Source organism: Manihot esculenta, chromosome 14, assembly GCF_001659605.2.
Source record: "Manihot esculenta cultivar AM560-2 chromosome 14, M.esculenta_v8, whole genome shotgun sequence".
NCBI classification, from domain to species: Eukaryota; Viridiplantae; Streptophyta; class Magnoliopsida; order Malpighiales; family Euphorbiaceae; genus Manihot; species Manihot esculenta.
In genome coordinates this window covers 6772516-6789423 of record NC_035174.2, presented here as the reverse complement: position 1 = coordinate 6789423, position 16908 = coordinate 6772516, and the positions used below count along the sequence as shown (strand labels likewise).

The 16908-nt window shown below is 36.1% G+C and overlaps 3 protein-coding genes across 3 annotated transcripts; 1 reads left to right on the top strand and 2 right to left on the bottom strand.

Annotated features, from left to right (window-relative positions):
• Positions 1 to 849: 849 nt before the first annotated feature.
• LOC110600602 (protein NEN1) lies at positions 850 to 4973 on the bottom strand. The gene is made up of 6 exons (XM_021737469.2): positions 4376 to 4973; positions 4097 to 4254; positions 3963 to 4009; positions 3812 to 3875; positions 1913 to 2628; positions 850 to 1312 (listed from the first exon to the last, which is right to left on the bottom strand). Exons 1-6 carry the CDS (start codon positions 4659 to 4661, stop codon positions 1078 to 1080), a joined length of 1506 nt encoding a protein of 501 aa, XP_021593161.1. The 5' UTR covers positions 4662 to 4973; the 3' UTR covers positions 850 to 1077.
• A 28-nt stretch (positions 4974 to 5001) lies between these two features.
• On the bottom strand, positions 5002 to 8665 carry LOC110631134 (pentatricopeptide repeat-containing protein At5g66520). The gene is made up of 2 exons (XM_043950676.1): positions 6236 to 8665; positions 5002 to 6125 (listed from the first exon to the last, which is right to left on the bottom strand). The coding sequence occupies exon 1, from the start codon at positions 7918 to 7920 to the stop codon at positions 6256 to 6258; it is 1665 nt and encodes a 554-aa protein (XP_043806611.1). The 5' UTR covers positions 7921 to 8665; the 3' UTR covers positions 5002 to 6125; positions 6236 to 6255.
• Positions 8666 to 8915: 250 nt separating this feature from the next.
• LOC110630826 (pentatricopeptide repeat-containing protein At5g61400) lies at positions 8916 to 11865 on the top strand. The gene is made up of 2 exons (XM_021778425.2): positions 8916 to 10633; positions 10769 to 11865. Exons 1-2 carry the CDS (start codon positions 9349 to 9351, stop codon positions 11260 to 11262), a joined length of 1779 nt encoding a protein of 592 aa, XP_021634117.1. The 5' UTR covers positions 8916 to 9348; the 3' UTR covers positions 11263 to 11865.
• The last annotated feature ends 5043 nt before the right edge of the window (positions 11866 to 16908 follow it).

Sequence of the window (16908 nt, the reverse complement as noted above, 5' to 3'; positions counted from 1 at the left end):
TATATATTCCAGCGTCACGCCCAGCAAGTCTTTCTAGAGAACATTTTAAATAAGCAAAGTGATTGGGATGATTTTTCACTGGTTTTATTTAAAAAATTAAATATAATAAAAAAAATTTTTCAATAAGATGAGAACTATTTTTATTTTTTTAGAAAAATCAAGTGTCCTCGTATTGGTTTGAGGACAGTTTTTTCTCTCTCTAGTTAGCCTATCGAGAGACTTCCTTTTCTCCCAACTCCATTCCACATTTCTATTGTCCCATCCACTTTTATTGATGCATTTTATCAGTCGTCCCTTGTAGCTCGGATAGGAAACAATTCCTCCTTCCATCCGAAGATATGGGTTTGTTTCTATTCCACTTCTGGTGGGTGGGAAATGCTCAGAGATTTGTTTCTCAACCTTGGATGCTTGATAATTGTGGGCCTTGTGGAAGGATGCAAGAATGCTACGAGGAAGAATATATTAGGGTTCTCTAGTTATCTTGTCTGCGACCTTTTAAGGCAACAAATGCCATTAATGAATTATGTCCTCTGCAGTATTGAGCATGGATTACTTGTTTCTTCTAAAAACCTTTCTGGCTTTCCATGCATTTGTCACCCTGGGTTTTACTATATTCAAGCAATGAATTTCCTTGCCTTTGGCATCCAAAAAAAAAAAAAAAAGAAAGAAAGAAAGAAAGAAAGAGAGCATATAAAATTGCAACATTAGGACTATACAAGCTACAAATTAGGCACGACATACAATACCACTCTCCTACCAACTACGAATAACCAGAAACCATTAATTAGTGACTCACCTAAACATTACTAACGACTCATTCATGTGATATTGAAATCCATATCCAAAGGGGAAAAAAAAAGCAATAGGATTATCACTGTCCCTTTAAAGTCTATCATTAAAATAACAATCTGAACTAATTTTGCTGTTACATGTAAACAACGTCAAATGTTAGCGTTCAAGTCGCTTGCATTTTACCCTAAATAACAACAGATATTGCTTTCATCTTTACACGTTGGCCTAATTTGTTACAAATGTAAACTGCAAGCAATCAACAATAGATTAGAGAACCTTCTCCCTTCACTCTTTGTGAATGATTAGTTTCTTTGCCACTAATCGGATGCCAGCACTCTGCTGATAATCATATGGATGCAAGGAGTAAAAGGCATCCAAGAAGGTCCCTAGACTAAACCAGGTATCAAGTTCTGCAGCATCGAACTTACTGAATATAAGCTTTTGTACAGTTCCAGAAGCATCTTTCTGATACATTTCAGTTGCATATTTAGCACCACCCTCATTCACTGCAGTGGGTATGCTGTGAAAAGAGAAAGGAAGAAAATTAGGCAGGTTTAAGTCACAGGAAGTTCAGTAGAACTATAAGTTATGGATTGCTTGCAGAATGGGAGAATATAAGATTAAATTAGGACTTGGAACTTTGTAACAAAAAGCAAGATGGACTAATTTGCAATATTGGAGTATTTTTTTTCACTTCTTTAAGGTGAGTCAGCAAGTCTGCAAAGGGAAGCTAAGAACACGAAAAAAGTAAATTAAATAGTGGTCATGATTCTTAAAATGCTAAAACAAAGTAGCATGAGATGCTGGTGAATCGAAAAACATATAAAGCTAAGCAACAAAGGAAAATATTCAACTAACTTTTCTCTTCCGTTCTCCATTTATTTTTTTCAGTTTTTTGATAATCTTCTATTAACATTTCTTTTATAGAAAAACAGATAAACTAGGAAATTTGTATGAGAATAAAAGGATATCAAATCATTCCAAATTCCAACACCACTGTAATTACAGTGGAATATAACTGATTCCCTTGGTCAACAATTTTAATTTCAATTTCACTTTACTCCTTACCACGGCATTTTAGTGAAGGAATGAGAGGGGAGATAAAGAGAACCAAACTTACTGGAATCTCACTGTTGGGCAGTTGAAGAAGCCAGGTTTTCTGTTAACAACAGGCCTCCATTCGGAGCTGCTACCTGATTCCAAAAACAATTTCCTTGCAACATCATCACATGCTCCAAGAACTCCACACAAAATTGGAGATGCATCAACCACAAAACTCAACCGTGGTCGTCCAGCATGATCAGCAAATTTTGTACTCAAACCAAACCGCACCCTTAAATGATGGCAACAAAGCTGCAAGATGGCATGCTCATACAATAATATCATTCTTCGACCCCCATTAATGAATGTAGCAAAACATGCCCTAATAGAAGAAACAATAACTTCACTAGGTTCCAAAAATCTCGCATTGCCGCTGGAACTTCCAGGATCAGTCACTGCTGAAGGCATCTCAGAAGACTCTGTAATAGGATTTTCTTCCATGGCAGCATCTTGTTGAAGGGAGTCGGTATGCATTTCATTGCTGAGAGCACTCATGTCAAAGGGATCTGATTGAGATGTATTAGATGCAAAGCTTGTCTGTGGAGAATGGAAAGAATCACCCTCCTTATCTTCATGGTATTCAGGAGAAGCATTTTCAAACTTTGAACTAGAAGAAGGAGCATCTATGCTTATGCCAGGCCCTTCTAGAGATGATTTCCCATTTTTACGGCTTCTTGTAGTAGCGCTTGGTGAAACCGAACTTTTTTCTGAAAATTCATTTGGGAGGCTTGACTCCTGTAGATAGGGGAGATTTTGGTCAATTCTTACATAGCCAACCTAATAAACATGCAATTTCAACAGCTGCCCAAGTCAACTTGCAGAAAGATCAGGATGGGAATCGCCATGGCTAAGAAAGTAATGCCACTCTCACAATCTATTTCATTGACATGTCTAAACAAGAACTGTAAGCATGTGAACTACATTGATTCAGCAGTTAAAAAATATGAATGCCAACTAAGAAGTGCAGTTGTAACAAAAATTTACTTTACCCATTTAAATCTCTTAGGCCTCTTTACTTGTGAAAGAAAGTTTTGTGTTTTTCATTTTCCATTTTCTAAGAAAAACTTCAGTTTCATTTTCACCAACCGCATTCACATGTCAATAGTAGAAAATAATATTCGAATTTCAAAAAAAAATAATTAAAAATATATTTATAATAAGACATACTTAAAATCTTATCTTGCTTTTCAAATTTTTTTATTTGTTATTTATTTATTTATTCTATAATAATATAATTAATTTTTTATTACAGTAAGTAAATATTTTCCTCAATAATCATTCAATTTTAGTTTTGAAAGTTAAAGTATACTTTTGATTATACTAAAAAATAATAGGAAATGTAACTCTTATTATAAACGAGAACAATGAGAAGTAACTCTAAAGCTGAACTTAAAAATACTATCCAAATCTATCTTAAATTTTGGAAAACTAGCAATGCAAACATGGGACTCTATTTTCCAGCTTTTTCATAAAATTTTTCTTGACAAACACTCCCAGTTTTTCATAAGTGAATTGGCCCCTAGATTTTAATTTTCGAGCAACCAAAAAATGCTATTTTCCCTCTCAAAACAACTAAGTATATCATCAAAACTTGAAAGCTTTTAGTGACATTCCAGGATGCAAGTAGCTTCAGAGTACAAAAAAGTTACTTCCATTAGATTAAACAACCCCATTAAATATTCTGCATCATGTTGGAATTACTCAGACAACAAGAAACATAGGGCTAAAAAAAATAATGATGATAGAAGAGGAGAACATAAAAAAATACACCAAGGATCATAAGCAAGGTTGCTCCCATGATAACAAAAACTCTAAGCAAACACAAAAAAGTCATCGAAATGCAAGAAGTATTCCCTTTTCGCTTCCAATTTCAATCTATGGCTAAGTGACTCACAGGAAGATTCAATTATGGACTTACCAAGAGCAAAACTGTTGCACAGTACTTCAGAACTTCAAGATTCATACGGACATCGTCTAAACTCCTGAGAAATCATACGAAAACAATGGTTACGCTCAAAATATAGAGGTGGGTACTGGGCAAAATAATTTCTCAAGGGCACTCACAGTACCTATGCGTCTGTTTTCCGAGCCCAAAATAAGTGGCAAGACTAGCCATCTGCACACAAGAACATATATATATGAGGTGTAAACATTTATTATACACATAGAATTCAATCCATTTGATGATACATATAGTGAGCACCTTCATGTCCCCAGCTCTTCTTCCAAACCTCTGGGTCAGCAAGGCTAACGAATCAATAATGCCCTTGGGCTCCGGCGATGATCTTCCAATCTCAGCAAATGCTTCCCTTATCCGAACACAGTCAAACCGTGTGATATTATGTCCCGCCCAAATCCTCCCTAAAGAAACTAACTTTAATTAGGGAAAAAATAAAGTGGAGATGTTTCCACAGGACTAAAAATTGAGGGGAAAAAAAGAATAATTGGTTTACTGATGAGGATGATTGATTAGATTACCAACCATGGAGTATATCGTAGACAGTGTCCGCAATTTCGGCGAAAGTAGGGGCGGACCTGACGGCGTCAGCTGTGATTCCATTGCATCGAACGGACTTAGTAGAGATTAAAGAAGGATTGGCTGGTCGGACCAAGGTGGAGTAGCTCCGAAGTTCCTCCAGATTCCTCGGGCACACAAGGATAGCTCCGAATTCCAGTATCGCAAAACCCTGACCTGTGCGGGTGGGAACCGTAGTTTCCAAGTCGAAGAAGACAATCTCGGATCTATCTTCGCTTAGATCAGAACCCATTATCTTCTACGGTCTCTGCGTCGAAAGCTTGGTAGTTAAGGACTCGAAGGCTTGAGGCGCGTGTTTTTAAATTTTAATGAAGGGAGGGGGGCCTGTTTGGTAGATGGAAGGAAATGATAAAACGAAGGGAAATGAGCCTGTGGGTACAATTTAAAAGGGAGGGAGACGTGGGAATTGGGACTTTGAGGGTTGCTGCTTTGGGTGGATCTGCAAACTTTTCTGGCCTCAACAGGCAAACACAACCCAAAATGAAAGTAAATTATAAGGCAAACCGTAGCCGGAAGAAAGAAACGCCGCAACACGATACGCAAAACGGGGGATCTTTCTATTATTCTGGTTGTATGTGGTGAACATTTTTTTTTTTTTTGTATTCTTTTTTATCCGTGGAGTGAGGGATGATTCTTTGGCTTTCTTTGTAATAAAAGGTTTCCAGCATTCTTGATCTTTGGTATAAGATGAATCATTCCTGAAGTAAACACAAGTCCTAAGTTTCCTTTGCCTTGTGATCGGAAGTCCTAAGAAACATGTTAACTTGGTTACTGCTGATTTGTTTCTTGGATTGCCCATATGGCAACCCTGGGATTCCCACTTTCGGGAAGCACTGATTAGTATGGTCTTATGAAGCGTTTGGCAACATCTTACAGCAAACACTGCACCCAAAAAAGAAAAAAAGAAAAGAAAAGAAAAAACAAGTCTCTGATATTTATGAACTCCAATTTTACAAGAAGCAGACTACTGTAAAGAATAATATATATATTCAATCAGTTGTCAGCTTCATCACAAAGAACAGTTCTAATCTATCAATGTAAATGTAGATTCAAGTTTGCTTATATCACACAACGTGTTCGATTGCATGTTAGTTTAGGAACAAATAATAGCGAAAGATTGTTTTCACTTTTCATTGAGGAGAACCTACTTCATTCTCTACCTTTTCTTTTTTTTTTTTTCCTTGGACTTCATCCTCATAAATTTCTTTTTATTTGTCAATTATATCAAACTTCCTACTCCTTTCTTGATTCTCTAGAAAGTTTCTATTTTGAGCTGTTCTTCCAATCCCATTACCTTATATTATTTCTTTTAATTCTCATCCCCATCATTTAGGCATTATCTAATTGCTGAATATTCTCTTGGGTTAGATGCTAGATTTTGGATTTTAGTAATATGCAGAATTTGATTTTAGAGTTTGGGAATAATTTGTTAAGGCCACTTTGGATTTCATTTTCCATAGCAACAATATATGGCTGTGTGTGTATTATATAAATGGTTTTTCTGAAAATTAAAAAAAAAAAAAAAAAAAGACCTAGTAATACATATCAAACTTACTTCAAATTTGTCAATTCTATGAATTTTACGGCTCTACCTAGAGATGGCATCATATTAGGCCCATGAGCCGATGAGCAGGCAGCAAAAAGCTTTTCCCAGATTGATGGACTCTTTCACCTTGGTGACTGAAGATTCGAGTCTCTGAGATAATATTACGAGCAATATACAATAGCAGATCGCAGCATGAACAACCTCTCAAGAAAAATATTTAGTGTTACTCATGAAAGAAGGATAATATCAAACCACCACACCTGTGTCACTGTGCTACTCATCAACAACTGAAAATGTTATCATTCCATGTGTCTGGACTGTTGCTTACACACTTAACTTGCCTGCTAATTTTGCCAAGCATCTCAGAGATCGAAGATGCATGCTTATGAGTCGTGTCACCTGCTACAAAATCGTGAACTACTCCATTTATTTGAACCCAACTTCGGCCAGCAGGCTTTTTCACACCCATCTCAACCATCTTCTGTTTCACGGTAGCAACATCCTGCCACCTTTTAGCAGTAGCATAAGCATTTGCCAAGAGCATAAGATAACCAGCAGCTTGATCAGGATCAAGCTCGGCAACCAATTTTGGAGCCACACGAGAAGCAAGCTCAGCATTTTTGTGAATTCTGCAACCACCAAGTAACGCACCCCAGATGGCAACATCTGGTTTCATGGGCATGTTCTCAATGAGATCATGTGCTTCGTCCAACAATCCAGCACGACTCAATAAATCAACCACGCATCCGTAGTGCTCCATTCTGGGCTTAATGCCCCAACTATGAATCATGTCTATGAAGAATTGGCGACCTTCATCCACAAGTCCAGCATGGCTGCAAGCACTTAGGACTTCTATGAAGGTTATCTCATCAGGCCTTGCTTCTTCGGTTCCCATGCTTTGCATCAATTGAAAAATAGCAAGAGCCTCTTGTCCATAACCCTGTTTTGCAAATGCACTGATCATGGTTGTCCAAGAAACCTTACTTCTATGTGGCATCCATCTAAATACTTCATAAGCTTCTTCAATCACACCACAGCTAGCATACATGTGTATAAGTGCATTGTACAAAGAAACCAGTAAGGACCGGTTTTCACCACTCAATCTTTCTCTAATATAAGAGTGAATCCACCTGCCTAACCTCAAATCCCCCAGTTCAGCACATGCTGATAGTGCTGCCACCAACGCCACCTGGTCCAATTCCACACGGGCTCTCCTCATTTCATCAAACATATTCAATGCCTGCCTTCCCTTACCATTTCGAGCGTACCCTGCAATCATAGTCGTCCAAGAGATAACATTTCTCTCCATCATCTCATCAAAAACCCTCCTTGCCTCATCAACATTTCCACACCTCATATACCCTGCAAGCATTGAATTCCAACACACAACATTTCTATCACCCATATCATCAAACACCCGACGTGCATACCCAACGCCTGAGTGAGCACCAGCCATCGCATATAAATTAACCAGATTAGTCTGCACAAACACATTTGAGCAATACCCTGTCACCAAAACTCTCCCATGCACCTGCTCGCCCTCTCTCAACAATCCTGACCTAGCGCAACCACTCAAAAGGAACGAATAGGTGAACCCATTAGGCTCCACCTTTGCGACTCTCATTTGATTGAACAAAATAACAGACTTTTGAGGAGATTCGCTGCGAGCATGGCCTCTGATAATCTGATTCCATACGGTAACACTTGGGTTTTTAATATTTTTGAATACATTTTGTGCATGTTGGAGATTACCAGAAGCTATATAGAATGAAAGTAACTTGACTAGAATGTAATTTTTCTGGGAAAAACCATTAATGAGTATTTGGGTGTGGATTTGAGATATATTTTTGAGGGTTTTGCAAATTTGTAATAGATGGAACAGGTGTTGTTGTAGAGCTCTCGAGGGGATTACTGAATTGGCAGGAATGGGTTCTTCAACTAACATTTGGAAAAGGGGATAAAAGTTAAAATTGAGCTCGAGAAACGGGGGAACAAGATTTATTGCTCACCTATACAATACTCCAAAATTATGAGTGAAATTGCATCATTCGGAGCGTACAAGAGGATGGTTTACAGTTTTGTTTGATGGCTTTACCATTTTGCTGTTTTAAATTCCTGTTCATATTTGCTTGCAATCGGTGTGTTTTTTACATTCGGAAACGAATTCTGGTTTCCATTTTGGAGTCTATTTTAATTTTCTTCTCTATGTAGTGTTGGTCCTCTTCTCGTGCATCACTGTGTGTATTATTTAACTTTCTGGATTTTCAATTGAGAATCCAAAATTGAATTTTGGAGATTAAGAAGCTAAGAGTGGAATCGCCAGTGAACATTGCAAATGTTCTAGCCCGTTGTGAGGAGAAAAGAAGGTTTCTGATGGTTATAGAGAAATAAGAGAGAGCATAGATGGATGTGGAACGTTTGGCCTAAAAAATCTAAAAGAATACAAAGTAACAAGGTAAGTTCAAAAAGTTTAGCTCAAAAAAGAAACCCTAATCAAAATCGAATTTTTAAACCCGATTCATCAACCCAACAAAAATCAGAGGCAACACTGACTATCGTTCATTCCACAAAAGCAACTCTAACCATAGTCACTACGAAGTCGTTTTTTTTGAATCTACGGACAACTTATAGAGAACTGTTTTAGTTTCTTAACTTATGAGATATATCAGCTGAGCAACAATGGTTTAGTAGTTTTATGAATTGAGTTTGAAAAATATGTTCTAAAATCTTTATAAGATTTTGTTGTTTTCAAAAACAAGTTTTGAGGGATTTATTTTCAAATCTACGAAAATTTTAATTAGAAGAAAGATTTTTTAAGTAGTAAAATATTTTTGAAGATTTAAAATTTTGAATTTATTTAGGAGAGTAGAACTTTTTTAAAATAAAACTTTTGAAAAATTTCAATTGGATTGAGATTTCCTTTTTCATGAAATCCTTTAAATATCTTTTAATTTTTTTAAATAAAAAAAAATATTAAAATTTATCGCACAGCCAGCAGAACACAAAGACGTGACCTTTTTTAGTTTGGAACTTTGGGGAGCTTGAATCAAACAAGGCAGCAAATAAAGCTGCTGCAGGTCCCAAGCGCAGTGGCACGGATAAGAATAAAATCCTTGGAGAGCAGCGGCAAATCGACTCAGCTACGGTAAAAGGTGAAGGCAACAGAACTCTCCATCGCGCCTTAATAAGCCTATGAATCGGATTTATTAATATTTCGACAAAGGAGAGCCAATCATTGGGAGATAGACATACTGAGGCTGAGAGTTGAAGAGAACAGATGTTTAGGCCTTCTGCGTTCAAAGCAGTTATGGTCGAAGACCGTTAAAAACAGTAACTACAAATTGAGTGATCCTCTCTTCATCACTTCTGAACAATGTTGAAGCTATTCCCATCAAAACACTCGCTAAGGTCCATTGAAGCCAAGTTTTCGAACCATGTACTTCTCACATCATTGTCTTCTTCCTCCGATCTCTCAACCATTATTCTCGACTCCAAAACCCCTAAACAAGCCCTTGAATTTTTCACTTCCATTTTAAAGCAAAACCCAAAAAACCCAACCAAGGATCTTCGCTTGTATTCTGCTATAATTCATGTTTTAACAGGTGCCAGAATGTACACCACTGCCAGGTGCTTGACAAAAGACCTAATCCAAACCCTCCTTCAATCCTGTAAACCTCACCGTGTTAGTTCTCTGGTTTTCAGTGCCCTTAATCAGCTGGAAGGCTCAAAATTCACTCCCAATGTGTTTGGCGTGTTGATAATTGCATTCTCTGAGATGGGTCTTCTTGACGAAGCCTTGTGGGTGTATCGCAAGACTGGGGTTTTACCTGCAGTGCAAGCTTGCACTGCTCTCCTAAATGGGTTGGTTAAGAAGGTTAACTTTCATTCCATGTGGGAATTATATAAGGACATGATTTCGCATGGGTTGGTGCCTAGTGTTGTCACTTATAGTGTATTAGTCAATGCTTATTGTAGCAAAGGTGATATTCTGAAAGCTAGGAGCTTGGTTAATGAGATGGTGAAGAAGGGGATTGAACCAACAGTTGTGATCTACACGACTCTTATTCGTGGTCTTTGCAATGAAAGTAATTTCGTGGAAGCAGAAAGTATGTTCAGACAAATGAAGGAATCTGGAGTTTTACCCAATTTGTATACTTACAATGTTCTGATGGATGGATACGGCAAAATAGCAAATGTGAAACTCGCCCTGCATATGTATCAAGACATGCTTAACAATGGATTGCTGCCAAATATTGTGACCTTTGGTATCTTAATAGATGCTCTTTGCAAAGTGGGCGAGTTATTGGCAGCAAGGGGCTTCTTTTCTCAGATGGCTAAGTTGGGTGTTATTCCAAATGTACTTGTGTATAATAGTTTGATTGATGGGCACTCTAAGGCAGGGAGCCAATCCAAAGCAATGGATTTACTTTTAGAGATGGAGAGGTTAAAAATTTTGCCTGATGTTTTCACCTACAGTATACTTATTAAAAGTGTTTGCAGTTTGGGTACAGTTGAAGAAGCAGATAATTTACTGAAAATAATGGAGAAAAAGGGGGTTCAACCTAATTCTGTGATCTACAATTCACTGATCAATGGATACTGCAAGAAAGGAAACATAGAGAAGGCTTTGGAGGTGTGTTCCCAAATGACAAAGAAAGGTATAGAACCTAATTTTATCACCTTCTCTACTTTAATTGGTGGTTATTGCAAGGTGGGAAAGATGGAATCTGCTATGGGTTTGTACTCTGAAATGATAATCAAAAGCCTTGTGCCTGATGTGGTTACTTTCACAGCGTTGATTGATGGTCATTGTAAAAATGGTGATATGGAAGAGGCTATCCGACTGTATAAGCATATGCTGAAGGCTGGGCTTAGCCCTAATGTTTTCACTGTTAGTTGCTTGATTAACGGCCTTTGCAAAGCTGGAAGGACATCTGATGCTATTGAATTTTTCTTAGCCAAGACCAGAGGTAACACCACAGGCAATCAAGTACATGAAATGGACAGTATTTTTTGTTCACCAAATTTTGTGATATACTCATCCTTGATTCAGGCTTTGTGCAAGGAAGGGCAGATTTTTAAAGCTAGTAAGTTTTTCTCAGATATGAGATGCAATGGTTTAAGGCCAGATGCATTGGTTTATGCTGTCATGTTGCAGGGGCATTTAAATGCCAAACATATGATTGATGTGATGATGTTGTATGCTGATATGATAAAGATGGGTGTTGTGCCAAATCAAGTTAGTTATTGGATCTTATCAGGGGTTATGGAGAGAATAGGCATCTGAAGTCATCTCTCGGGTGTTCTGAGCACTTGATAAAAAGAGGTCCCGAGTGTTTTGAGTCATAAAACACATAATGAATAAGGACAATACATTGCCAATTTGCTTAATGATTTCCGGAAGAGATCAGATCAGATCAGATCATTAGGACTTTGAGGGTGAATGCGTGACCCTCTGCTGATATCTATTTGAGCCTGAGGAGTTACATTGTAAAGGCAGCAATATTTTCTACTGCGGGAAGTAACAACATCACTTTTATATGTTGAATGAAGTAACAACATCATCAGGAGATTCCAATATGTTAAATGTCAGAAGGGTTTGAACGGAAGGGACACTGCATCTTTTCTGATGATTCATTGAGGAACAAAATTCTGATATCAAGTGGATCATTTTGCATTCGAAGCACTGCTCTTGGTTTGCTTAACCCAGTTATTGGGCGCTTGTGGAATTTACTACACTGGGACTCAACTAAGCCTTAGACGGTTAGACCCTTTTTATGTCACCATTTGGCTCAACCTCAAATTCTTGAAGGTACCTTTTGAGTCAAATCCATGTGATTTGCTTTTTGACCCTGTACAGATTCTATAATATTAAAGCATTTGATTACCCTAAGATTCTCCACGCTGAAGGGAACACTGATCTGTTCATATGCATCCTGTTTTAGGCTCAGAAAAAGAGTTGTTGTATGATCTGCTGAAAATGATTCTATATGGACGGAAATTCAATAATGCCACCATTCTGAATATTCTTTTCTTTGACAAAGTGATCAATACTAATGATGTCAGGCGGGCGGGTTTTTATGGGTACCCGATCCGCCTAAACCCTGTTAGGACGGATTTGGGTTTTTACAAAACGGATTTGGACGGATTCGGATTTGAAAAATTTTACCTGTTTCGAATTCGGGTAGGATTCGAGGTTAGGTGATCGGATACCCGTTATCCGAACCCGATTACCTATATTAACAAAACTAACCCTAATTTCCTTTTTCATTTTACTCTTTCCTCTCTCCGTCGGCGCCTCTCTCCCTCACTTCCCTTTCCTCTCTTCGTCGATGCCTCTCCCCCACTTCACTGATGACTGCCGGCAGCCCAGTCGGCACCGGCGACGTCTTCTTTCTCTCCCCGATAAATCTTCTCTCTCCACAGTGCGATATCTCCTTCTCTCTCTCCAGTCGGCGACATCTCCCACTTCCCAGTCAAGGCCTTTCTCCCCCACTTCACTGACGAGTGCCGGCAGTCGGCATCGGCGACGTCTCCTTTCTCTCCCCAGTCGACGACGACGATAAATCTTCTCTCTCTCCAGTCAACGATATCTCCTTCTCTCTCTCTAGTGGCGGCATCTCCCACTTACCAGTCGGAGACAACTCTTCCCTCTCCCCGGTCGGCATCGGCGATATCTCCTTCTCTCTTCCAGTCAGTGACATCTACTCTTTTCAATTGACGCTGCTCTTCCCCACTTCACTGATGCTGGACCCTTGCCTCTCTCCAATCGTTGTCGGCGACATCTCCTTTGAAACTTTCTTCAGGTTTGCAATCAAATTTTTTGACTGGAACTTTCTACTGCTGGGTTTGCTGGGTTTGCTGAGTTGCTGGGTTTGCTGTTTCTTGTCATTGAACATTTCTCCTTCTACCTTTAGGTACTTTATTTGGTAATTTTTGTTATTGAATTGATTATTTAGATACTTTTAAAAAATTTAATTATTTGCTATTTGATTAATGTAATACTGTTGATTTTTAGAATTTATGAACAATTAATTTGATTATCTGATTATAAATCATTATTTGCTGGGTTGCTGAGTTGCTGATTCTACATTTCTCCTTTTTACTGTGGTTGTGCAAATGTTAAGTAGTTTATTTGCTAGTTTTTGTCGTTGAATTGAATTTAAAAAATCGGGTTCGGATATTATGCGGGTATTGTTAAACGGGTTTGGGACGGATTCGGATAATAAAATTAAAATATTAAACAGATTTGAGACGGGTTCGGGAATTGTATATATAATCGGGTTCGGGTTTGGGTACTCTCAATTTTGCGGATACCCTACCCGTTTACATCCCTAATCAATACATTCATTCAATAAAAGAGTAAACGGAGAAAGCTCATGAGAACATAAACCCAATAAACTCCAAAACCTTAATCCCTTATTTGGAATGTTGAATTCTGAAAAAAATTTAAAAGAAATTAAATTCTTTTTTAAAATTTAAAAAAAATTAAATTCTTTTTTTTTCAATTTTTGTGTTTAGGAAAATTAATAATATAAAATTTTAATTCTTTTAAATTTTTATGAGAATTTTATTTTAAATTAAAAATAAATTTTATCAAAACTGTTAAGATTTTATAAGGCCATCTCCAACCCTATGCACTATTTTTTGCACTATTTTAGTGCTTTGCATTAAAATGGTACAATATTTACTTCAACCTTCTGCACCAATTTTAACACCAAAAAAAATATTTTATTTATATTCTTCTCTCTTTAATATTATATTATTTATTTTATTTTAATTTTATTTATATATTTTACTTAAAAAATTCATATAATTTTATATTATTCTATGTAATATATTATAAATAAATTAATTTATTATAAATATTATTTATAATTGTGAATATATTAATTTAAATTAAATTTTAATAATTATAAAAATATAAAATAAATTTAAAATATAATAAATTATAAGAGTGAAAAAAAATAAATTTAATTAAAAATATATATAAATTTTGAATTATATTATAATTAAAAAAAACAAATTTTAAATTATATTATAAATTAAAAAAAAAAAAAAAAACAGAAATAGCGCTGCTACAGTGTCACGCCAAATATGGCGTGACACTGTAGCGATTGCTAAAATGGCGTTGAATATTGACGCAGCGTTGGAGGGCCATCTCCAAATGAAGAATGGCGCAGCGTTGGAGATGGCCTAAGAAAGGATCTCATTTAAGCTATTTATATCAAAATTACTTAATTAACCTTGAGACCTCTTTTTCTTTTTATTCTTTATTTTTTGTTTGCTTTAATTTTAAATTTATTTCTTATTTTTCAATTAATATCTGCTTTTTAAAAAATTAATTTAATATTGACTATTAGTATTTAATCCATTTCTAATTAATATTAAGAAATTTAGTATATTATTTTGTTAATTTTTTTAAAAAAATCTATCTTAATTTATATTTTTAATGGTAAAAAAATTATGTAAAAATTCAAATTTTAAATATTATTAAAATGTTAATAATAAAATAAAAATGATTGTTATTTATAAGAATAAATATTTATATTTATTTTAAAAATAATAAGAATGATGAATAAATTAAATTAAATTTAAATTTATTATTAATTTATTTAATATAAAAGAATTCAATTGAATTTTATTATATTTAAATTAATTTCAAATAAATAATGTTTTTTATGAATAGAAATAAATTAAATTTTATTAATGCAATTTAATTCTTTACTTAAAAAAATGCATATTAAACCAGAGTTAAAAATTAAAATAATACAAAGCTTCCATCTTAATTTCATAAAATACTATGAAAAAGGGTTAAAAGTTAAAACAATACAAAGCTTCCGTCTTGATTTCATAAAATACTATGAAATGGATTGATAGAAATTGAAAACCAAGTAGATCGAAGCAAGACTCAAATTCCCACGAGCTGATGGGGGCAGCAATTTCCATCTAGAAGTAGATCTCCTTTAAGAAAAGATAATCGCTGGAGTCTGGAGGGAATTCCATCATAAAGATGTTGAGCAAAACTGATCACCAGAAAAATTGTAGAGAAAAGATCAAGATAACAAACTAAAGAGCACCATAGTGTTAAAAGGGAGAAGACTGATCGACTGTTTGGCATTGAATTGTGATAGCCAAAGTTGCTTTTTCGGGAAAAAGAAACACTATTTGGATGTTATTGTAAAAAATAGTTTGGAATAAAATGTTTTTTTTATATTCGTATTTTTATTATTAAAACTCATTAAATTTAGTTTTATATTATTTTTTAATACTCTCTAATTAAAATATTTGAACAAATATATTTTTCAACAATAATGTCAAATAAATTATAAGAGCGGATGATGTTTGGTAGGCCACTGTTGACTTCAGATTTAATTTATAGTGATAACATACGAGTACAAGGCCCTTTACAATTAATACATGTGTTTGTGGTCCGATCAGATTTGGGCAATTAAAAAGAACAGACTCTGATGAATATTAGGTAAGTCGAGCATGACTTGATCCGATCAAGGAATAAACACATACTATCATCGCGATAGTCGGTTTCGCTGGTCTACTTCGAGATCATAAATGCGTATGCTGAAGATAACGTCGATGTGATGCGAATGAATGGACAGGATATGGGTTAATTGGCTTCGTATTTATTGGCCGACTGTCCACTATTAATAAACTGCTTAACATACTTGCAAAAAACGTCCATGTCCGATCAGATGAGACGTGTCACAGGGATCGTCAGGACGATCAGGGTATATATACTCCTGAACCAATCCAAATTTGATATTCTTAACTTCCATAGAACTTGGCACTTTCCATGCTTCTAAACCTTAACTGATCCGGCCCAAAATACTAAGATCTATTAACTCCTTAATCACCAATCCTAATTCATTGATTTTCCTGACCAATCGAACTCTTATCCAGATGTCTTCATCCGATAAACATACAGATTTCAATTCATCAATTGGCATCGTCTGTGAGAACGAAGAAAGATCATCCTATCACCGGTGTTTCCAAACAAAACCCATTGAGATCTACATGACCAACCAATAAAACAACTCACCAACACTTATCGGAAATGAAAATCAATTCCTAGAAACTCCCAACTCTCAGGGATTTCCAATGACCTTATTCCCGCTTCCCTCCACTCAAATGATATTTAATATACCTTTTGTCAGTAACTTCACACCAATATATATCATCCCACAAACTCCACTGTCTAACCAAGACTTAAAAGCCATGTTACTGCATCTGCAGCAAACTATGATGTGGATGAGCCAAATCATGCAACAGCGAGGTCTCACACCTTCAATGACCACAAATCAAATGCCAATTACCACCTCTAGCCATGCACCAACACCAATGTTCATCCTTGAGGCCAAAAATCTTGAACCAATAACCGCGACACAAGGAACCCAAAGAAGGAGAGATAATGAAGCATTCAAAGAGCCACCGACTAAGTTAAGAAGCTGCGTGGTGAGAAGTTTGATTGAAGAAGATGTTGACGCAGGAAAGAGTACCACACTAGGAAGATATAAGTCTAAAAGTAAGGGTGAAGAAACCAATTCCATGTCTCCTACCCGTTTAAAGAAACTCAAGATAGAGGAAAAAGGAGTAGATGAAAAACTAGAAAAACTAAAAGAACTCTTGGTTGAATTAAAAAGCCAGACATGAACCCAAACTAGTATGAGAACATCCTCACCTTTTACGGCCCGTATCTAAGAAGAAACCATCCTAAAAAATTCCTAATACTGACTATGGGAGCATACAATGGCATGGAAAACCTCAAAGAACATGTAATCAACTACAAGACCTTCATAGAGCTGCAAACTCATTCTGATACCTTGCTCTGCAAGGTATTTCTAACTACTCTAACCGAGCATCCTTGACATGGTTTAACAATTTAGAAGCGGAAAGCATCAAAACTTTTTATGATCTG

What these genes read in the sequence shown, in the direction of transcription:
- LOC110600602 (XM_021737469.2), bottom strand. Translation starts at nt 4,661, where the DNA reads ATGGGTTCTGATCTAAGCGAAGATAGATCCGAGATTGTCTTCTTCGAC. An exon ending in GTGCAACAGTTTTGCTCTTG is followed by an intron (nt 2,629 to 3,811) that starts GTAAGTCCATAA and finishes CCCTATCTACAG; the next exon opens with GAGTCAAGCCTCCCAAATGA. An exon ending in TGCCCAACAGTGAGATTCCA is followed by an intron (nt 1,313 to 1,912) that starts GTAAGTTTGGTT and finishes CTCTTTTCACAG; the next exon opens with CATACCCACTGCAGTGAATG.
- LOC110630826 (XM_021778425.2), top strand. Translation starts at nt 9,349, where the DNA reads ATGTTGAAGCTATTCCCATCAAAACACTCGCTAAGGTCCATTGAAGCC. An exon ending in TTCCCAAATGACAAAGAAAG is followed by an intron (nt 10,634 to 10,768) that starts GTATAGAACCTA and finishes TTACTTTCACAG; the next exon opens with CGTTGATTGATGGTCATTGT.
- LOC110631134 (XM_043950676.1), bottom strand. Translation starts at nt 7,920, where the DNA reads ATGTTAGTTGAAGAACCCATTCCTGCCAATTCAGTAATCCCCTCGAGA.